General features: G+C 36.6%; 1 protein-coding gene across 1 annotated transcript; it reads left to right on the top strand.

Annotated features, from left to right (window-relative positions):
* Nucleotides 1-4,792: 4,792 nt before the first annotated feature.
* LOC122418260 (uncharacterized) lies at nucleotides 4,793-8,037 on the top strand. Its single transcript, XM_043432395.1, has 6 exons — nucleotides 4,793-5,389; nucleotides 6,022-6,219; nucleotides 6,381-6,473; nucleotides 6,558-6,817; nucleotides 6,910-7,090; nucleotides 7,716-8,037. Exons 1-6 carry the CDS (start codon nucleotides 5,146-5,148, stop codon nucleotides 7,853-7,855), a joined length of 1,116 nt encoding a protein of 371 aa, XP_043288330.1. The 5' UTR covers nucleotides 4,793-5,145; the 3' UTR covers nucleotides 7,856-8,037.
* The last annotated feature ends 229 nt before the right edge of the window (nucleotides 8,038-8,266 follow it).

Genomic DNA, 8,266 nt, shown 5'->3' with positions numbered 1-8,266 from the left:
CTATTAAAAACGATTGGATGCCGCGTGGCGATTTCATACTTTTGTCGTTTTCGCTTTGTATTTCTCCCGTACCGAAATTGACAACTTGCTCGTTCGATCGATTTTGAGATGAAGACACGACGTTAGTTGCTTCAACACTCGGGGTTCGTGTGACAGCCAGTGAGCTTCCTACATCGCGAGTTTTTTTTCTCGTATTCATGATGGCTTGATGTTTCTTAGATTCAGCGTGACTTATAAGAGCGCGTCTACCCATATTGCTAAGCGAGAAAGTCGTTGCACCCCAATTACATCGTGCACTTTGTTGTTTTTCAGGGATACATGCAATCCAAGATGAAAATATCGAATCGTTCAGCCAATCGGGATTAAAAGCTATCGATTTTGTTTTTCCTACTATTTTTAATTCGGCTTTTCTCTTATAGTACTCCTGTAAATAAAATCGGAAAAAACCGCATGCAATCAATTTCTTCATTATTGTGAAAAGGACATGAAACAGTAATCAAACGAAAACACGAACACAAAACATTGAATTACGAAAAACAATAAAAGGCCATGTAAATGATGCAAACACGTAAACAGTACTATATAATATTTTTGCAAACGTCAAACCGTTCAACAATTATATTTGTGGCAATCAATGAACCAACATTTTCAATATTGTGATTTGACGATATGCAGCAGATCACGGATTAAAAAGATGCTTTTTTTCATTTATTCCTTCATTTATTATTCGGGATTATTTACGTGACGTGTGAAATAATATTAACTTACCTTCTTACGTAAGTAAAAGATTAAGAAAAAGTTAAATTCTTTGATGTTGGTTCTCGCCAGGCGCAAAAAACGATTTCGGACTAGCTCTAGCGTGTAACTGCAGCAAAAGTAGTATAAGAGATGAGCGAGAGTGAGACAAAGAGAAAATACGACAATGTTGATCGCCGTTTAAGCTTGAAGGCGTGGCTCTGCTACCGATACGAGGAAATTTGTATATACCTGTTGTGCCCGTACATCGCACTCCTAAAATAAAGAGTATATAAATTAAGCGTTCTCAGCATAAATGCATCGACGGCGAAATATCGACGTTCCCGAACGAGCGCATCGACCCTCGATGTCATCACCGAAACTTCGAGAAAGAATATCACGCCATATTGTCGCGAGAGGGGGAAAAACCCCCAAGTCTATAAATTCACCAACTAACCAAAATTCGACAGTCTTTGACGAGAATTGTAACGATCGGTCTCGAGGCAATAAAACCTCGAATTTGTAACTTCTTAAATAAACTTATTGTTAACTTGTTGTAAAATTATCGAGTTGGAGTTCAGCTCTTTTGGCCTAAATCCTTTAAATACTCGTCCTTGATAACTCGTCCCTTCGCGACGGTCTTCGCGGACACAACATTGGTGGCAGCGGTGGGATAGCCACTACTCGAGAAACCCGACACGTCTACGATAGTCAAACGGAAGGAACTCAAATTGCTGAGGAGGACCGATAATTCTAGAAAAGTCGATATATCGAACGGACGTTCGATCACCGATCATCGCATCCAAGGCAGACCGATCTACGTCAAGATTCAACCCAAAATACGACTGGAACCAGAGCGGAAGAAATTCAACATGACAGCGAATCTGAACATCATGTTAGCGATCATCTTACTGTAAGTGACGGAACATTATTAAATAACATTGTAATCCGCCAAAGCCAGATCGTATATAAAAATTTATATGTCAGACGACGAGTACGCTGAACGTCTCAAATTACCGGGCGTAAGCACTATTTCGTGTTCGCTCAATTCATTTTTCGACGATAAACTCGACTACAATCGCGAAAGAAAAAACGAAATCACCTCGCAAAGTAGCCCGTGAAACAATTGCCAGAGTTATCAATATGGCCAATGAATGGCACAGAACTGGGCACCCGGACATTGGCATCCATCGCTTTCCCGAGCATGGCCCGACTTACTTGAGCCGCAGTCTAAAACGTTGTTAAAACTTCTGGTTGGCATGTCGTAATTTGCCGGGACTGGGCCAACATCAATTTTGCATTGTATCCCAACATTCACAACCAATATTAGGCCGGATCTCGACCAATACTTTTTGCCGTGTTTGCGCATATATATATATATATATATATATATTTACCTCATTGGTACTTGATCAACTGCCGGTAATCGACCAGTATTGGAGTTTTTCATTTATCGACAGTGGTGGTTTTTTTTCTCTGTAAAACTTGGCCATTCTCATGATATAAATGTTCACGGCCTGATTCGTCTCCCCTCCACCATTCTAACACTGTTCCAACACCACGTCAGTAGGAATCAGACCAACAGAAGAAGTTTCGTAGTCAAGTAGAAACATTCAAGTTGTAACGTAATTCAATCGCGATGTTTCGATCGAGTCGTTATTACAATAATAAAAAATATCGAGCCTTAAAACGGAAAACAAGCGACGAAAGTGAAAATGAATCGTTGGGAGAACGATCAATAAATCATCCGATTGAAAACGAAAATTATAGTGGAACGTTGGAAGCTCAAGAAGTGAGGCACGAATGTGATCATGGAAGCGATCGCGAGATAACTGTAAGTAGACACGAAGAAAGTGACGGAGAAAATGAAAACGAAATTGAAGAAAATGTGGAAGAAGATGGAGACGGAGACGAAGAAAATGAAGCAAATTTCAGTGATAACGAAAATTTTACTAGCGAGGATGAAAACAGTGTAGAGGAAGTTGAAAATGAGACGCGAAATAGTGATGATGATAATAATGATATGACGATGAGGGAAAAACTAGTCATATTCGCGTTAACACATGCCGGAACATTGCGACACAATGTGTTAAAACTGATTTATTGGTTCTGTTGCGTTCGGAAGGCCATGTGAACTTGCCTAAAACTGCTCGAACTCTGTTGGGAGATTACCAATGCAAAAATGTGCGTGAAATGGTTTCAAAAAAAAAATACCATGGGCAGCTACGTTTACATTGGTATCGAGAATCAATTAAAGAAAAAAATTTCACCCGAAATTTATAAAGATGACACCATCAAAGTATTAGTAAACGTCGATGGTGTAATGACTTTCCGTAGCTCGAATAAACAATTTTGGCCAATTGTAATGAAACTATACCACGAAAATTTTGAGTCCTCACCCAGTGTAGTAGCGATGTTCTTAGGTGATTCAAAACCGCAAACTGCCAGCGATTTTATGGACGACTTTGTCTCTGAAGCAGCGGAGCTGATAAAAAACGGTATAACTATAGCCGCTAAGAGATACGAATTTCGAATTATGGCACTGATTTGTGATACTCCAGCGCGAGCGTTTTTGAAGTGCTCTAAAGGTCACACAGGTTTTTCTGCATGCGAGTGGTGTACCGTGAAAGGAATAACCGTAAAAAACAAACACAAACGAGTATATCCGGAAATGGACTGTCCGAAAAGAACGAAACGATCATTCCGCTTAAGACAAGATCTCGAACACCATTTACCAGACGTTATCTCACCATTGCTTCGTTTACCGAAATTCAATATTATCAAATCCATCCCTCTTGACGAAATGCATTTATTATTTTTGGGTTTGATGAAATTATTGCTGGAAAAATGGACAGGGAGTAAAAGTGCGCAACGAATGAGAATCCCACAATTGCAGCTTTTCAAACTCATAATGGAATCTTTGACGTCATCGATTCCGAGTGAATTTCAGCGGAAAATATTTGATGTCAATGAAATAGCACGCTGGAAAGCAACACAGTACCGTTTCATGTTGTTGTACTGTGGTGCTGTTGTTCTGCATCATGTATTGCCCAATGTTCTCTACAAACATTTTTTATTACTGTCGACGGCTTATAGAATTTTATGCGATCGCAAAATTGCCGTTACTTATGCCGATCATGCTGATGCATTATTGCGAAACTTCGTTTTTTTAATGCCATCGTTGTACGGATGTGATTCGCAAGTACTAAACGTACATAATTTGATACATATCTCTGACGATGTTAAAAATTTTAAATTGCCCCTTACAGAACTTTCCGCATTTTGGGCGGAAAATTACTTGGGGAAATTCAAAAAATTTGTGCGAACTCCCAAGAAACCTTTAGTTCAAGTCGTAAAAAGATTGGCTGAACTTGACAGACTTCCCGAAATGGAATTAACAATCAAAAAGGGTGACAATGTGCAAAACGTTATCGCCACAGACGAAGAACATTCGTCTGTGGCGATAACACAGACGTGAAGAAAATTCGCATTAAAGGTTTCACGATTACGCCGAACCAGCCGAACAATGTTATTCAATTAAAAAACGGTTCCCTGATTATTATTAATAACATTTCTAGAGTGGATAGAGAAGACTCGAAAAATTGCGTTAATAATTTTGTAATCGAAGGATATGGCGTAACCAAATTAGGCGACGTTTTTCTTCAACCGGACAATTCACGAAAGGTCGGTATTTTTAAAGTGTTAGAGGTTTCTGACCAATTATTGACAGTAAACATGGAGGAGTTTCAATGTAAATGTGTTTTATTAAACATTGAGAATGTTTCTTATGCGATAACGCTACTGCATTAATAACTTGAATCAATCAAAATCGGAAAAATATATAAACGTATATGAATATTAAGAAAATGCAAAAAAGAAGGAGAATAATACCAAAAATATTTTAATCGGATTGTAACATTAGAACGAGACGAAAAATGTAATAATAAATAACTTTAATAATAATAAAATAAAAACGCGAAAAAAGTAAAAATATCGTCGGAAAAAAAAGTGAAAAGTAAAACAAAATCATAAAAAAGTTGATTGAAATATAAAAATAAACAGTCCACTGAAAGCTTAAAAGCAACGAAGAATTTTTTTTAATAAAGAATAAAATGTTTGAAAACGCAAATAAGGGGAATTCTTTACAAAGTAGTTGTGTAGATGTGTTTGTTTGGATGCGCCAACGCCAACAGAACGACAATAACAATGGGAAAATATCGATGGCCAGAGTTGGCCATCGGTAGCTAGCCAGCGTGCGCCCGTACGTAGCGCTTTGTTTTTCACGAATGTCAACAAAGCAACACATCCACGGATAGGCCCAAAACTGAGGAGTGGGGATGAGTCGACGCGCTAGTGCTATCCAAGTCATTGTTATACCGACCGGTCTGTAGACACGTGCTCGTACGGGAAATGGATCAATTCAAAGAATCAACCACTTTCGTCATCGTTCGGTTTGATGAAGTAAATGCGGACAATATTCCCCTATTCGAGTTAATACCTCGATCTTGGATTTTCGTTTCGAAAGGAGAGTTATTAACCTGGTACCCGTGCAAAGTGTCAGCAAAAACTGTTCAAAAATTCGTAGCAGCGAACCGTGACCCGGACACTGAAAAATGGGAAAAATATCCCGTTATGGAAGTAAAGGGTCAAGCACGTAAGTATCCACAATTAAATAAATACGAAGATTTGTTGCTTATAAATTTTCAGTAGAAGCAAACACGGAACAGAGGAAAAAATTGAAAACAAAAAAAAATTTGAAAAAATTATAGAGAAAATATTGATTCATACAATAGTATAAAGGCACAAATGAAAAAAAGTAATAATTATAAAGCTTCCGCGGAGTCGGTATTTTTTGTAATTCTCTTTCTTTACAATGATATTTCTTTTTATAGTACTGAAGTTTGCATCGCTGGAACGTAATAAAAGATTTTTTCTAGATAAACAAATGTATTAATTTTCGGAAATGACAGAAAAAAATTAAAAATAATCAATTTTGAAAATTTAAACAAAAGTTGGTGAATAATTTGTTAACAAATTTGTGTTCTATGAAATGAGCAATGTCATTGCATGGTACCGGTGCAAACCTTGATGTCATTATTATTTAAAGCGATCTAAAAATGAAGTTTACGTGTTCATCTCGGATTAGAGAGTACGGTGTTATTTTTTTTCGAAATATTGAGCATCGACAAAAAAAAAAAGAGTTTGCACATATGATCTAATGGGGCGCCTTGATATTGAGTAGATTATTTTGGAATATAATTTTGTTTGATCAAAAATTTTCGTCAGGAGACCACGCGCAAGGGATTCGTCGATTGAATCGAGTGTTAAAGACTTTCGATCCGACTCCGAGCACTGATAACGACGAAAACGACAACACTCTCACCAATGTGAATATATTAAGCCAGACGGATGTTTCAGAAATGCTTAACACGAGCTCAGCTCTTCCAAATCTTACGGGTGATTTGGATTTTACAGTTTTTGAGGGTGAGACAATTTGTTCATTGTTAGTAATCCATTTCCTTCGCTACCTGTTTGGTTAAATAAACCTTTGTTTTCTCATGCCCAATATTCTTGTCAAAGTTATAAATATTTTAATAAATATGAACAATAATGGTGAAAATCTTTTCGATTTTTATTTCTTCCAGACAATGTGGTTCCTGAAAAGCCACTGCCAACAAAAACCAACCAAAAAAACATGGACATTCGTATTCTTGCACGTGAAAACCCATCGACTAACGGTACTGATACAATCTGAGAATGTTACATTTCAAAAGAATAATATGTACCTATTTTTTAAACAATGGCATTTTCTGTTCCCGCAGATTTACTCAAGAACATAGATGGCCTTGAAAAACGCTTGACTCAAAAAATAAACTCCGCTAAAAACAGCATTTTATACGATATCGAAAAAAAAATAACTGATCTGAAAAATACGTTGATGTTTGCAAATCTTGGGAGAGAGGGGGTGAACGAGGTCACAGAAGCACGTGAAACTATCAATACTCCTCTGCCAATAACGACGTTGGAAAATTTTCTGCAATTTGAAGAAGACTTGAAATCCGCAGAAAAGCGTATTGCTATGGTACATATAATTCTTTTTTTGTTTCATAAATTATTTGGTAAATACGACACTTGATAAAATATTTGGTTGATAACGTACGTTGGATTTTACAGAAAAAACTATTGCTGTCATTGATGACCGGGTCCGGCTCAATAAAAGACGCGATTCCTCAAGTAATGCCTGCCATAATCGCGAAAGCCGTTCAAATTCATTATAGCGGGTGTGGACGGAAGATGAAAAATGCTGTGGCTAAACGAAATTTCAGCGCAACTACGACGTTCAAGTGTTTGCAAGGTAATTTCACGTTCATGCTTTTGCCGGTATGAAAAAATGTATATTTGAAATAAGATTCGCACTTTATGAAAAATCCAAAATATTTAAAAAATATATTTTTTTATAAGTTTTATAGATTCAAATATATTACAAGTACATTATTTCACACATGATTGACATGACTTTAGCATGATAAAAATATTATACTTACAACCACTAATATTTTTTTAAGTATTTTTATATGCCAAAAATACATTTTTCGTAGATTCAATTTACCCATGAAAATGCTCTAGTTTTCGAGTGTATGTACATATTTTTAAAAAATATAACCCTGATGCTGTGAGGAATTGGTTTCGAAATATATTTTTAATCTGACAAAAATCCATTCAAAATTAATCAGTAAAATCATCGTATTAATAATCATCAATTAATCAGTAAACTATCTCGCAATTCAGTAAAATCATCTATAGAAAAAATATTCATATATTTGTATATAGATGTAACCTATAAAGATATTTATTTAGAATACATTTTTTATGCTCGTAAACCGTATTTTTCGAATCTACTTTTTTTCCACAGTTACTTAGAAGGTACCCGGTAATTGTCAAATATTTATACCACAATTGGGATATTTGTTTGATTGCAGAGACTTTACAGGAGAAATTTGTCAATAAATCGGAACCCTTGTCGGTTATTCCATCACGCGTTAGCAGATGGTTATCCGGCGCCGGAGATCGTGAAGGTGGTCGAGCGCAACGATACGCCAACGAGAACGCAGAGAAATAAATATTTTTTCGACACTCTTTTTATAATTTTTTATTATTAAGCCTCGAGTTGTGATTATTTGTCACGAATTCTTAAGTCATTACTGACACACGTTTTGTTCTATCGTTATTTGACCCTTTTTCGTTCGTCTTCAAAATGTTCCTCAATGTAAAATAAATAAATATTGTAGTTTTTCCACGCAATCTTTAAGTTTTTTTTTTACTATTAAAATAAAGCTCCCTCCTCCCTCCTTATTGATATTATGCGGCATGAAATATCATATGCTGGGCTGGAGTGACCCCGGTATTGGCAATAGGTCGGAATTTCATCTGTGAAATGTTCGCCCATTACTGGTTTTAATCCCCGCCTCTACTCAACCAGTACTGAAACAGAAGCACAGCCAACGCTGGCACTACCATCGGTTTCAATGCT

The sequence above is a fragment of the Venturia canescens genome, chromosome 11 (genome assembly GCF_019457755.1).
Source record: "Venturia canescens isolate UGA chromosome 11, ASM1945775v1, whole genome shotgun sequence".
Classification (NCBI taxonomy): domain Eukaryota; kingdom Metazoa; phylum Arthropoda; class Insecta; order Hymenoptera; family Ichneumonidae; genus Venturia; species Venturia canescens.
The sequence above is the reverse complement of the archived record's forward strand: the minus strand, read 5'-3'. Positions and strand labels throughout refer to the sequence as shown.

What these genes read in the sequence shown, in the direction of transcription:
- LOC122418260 (XM_043432395.1), top strand. Translation starts at nt 5,146, where the DNA reads ATGGATCAATTCAAAGAATCAACCACTTTCGTCATCGTTCGGTTTGAT. An exon ending in GGATTTTACAGTTTTTGAGG is followed by an intron (nt 6,220 to 6,380) that starts GTGAGACAATTT and finishes TATTTCTTCCAG; the next exon opens with ACAATGTGGTTCCTGAAAAG. An exon ending in TGAAAACCCATCGACTAACG is followed by an intron (nt 6,474 to 6,557) that starts GTACTGATACAA and finishes CTGTTCCCGCAG; the next exon opens with ATTTACTCAAGAACATAGAT.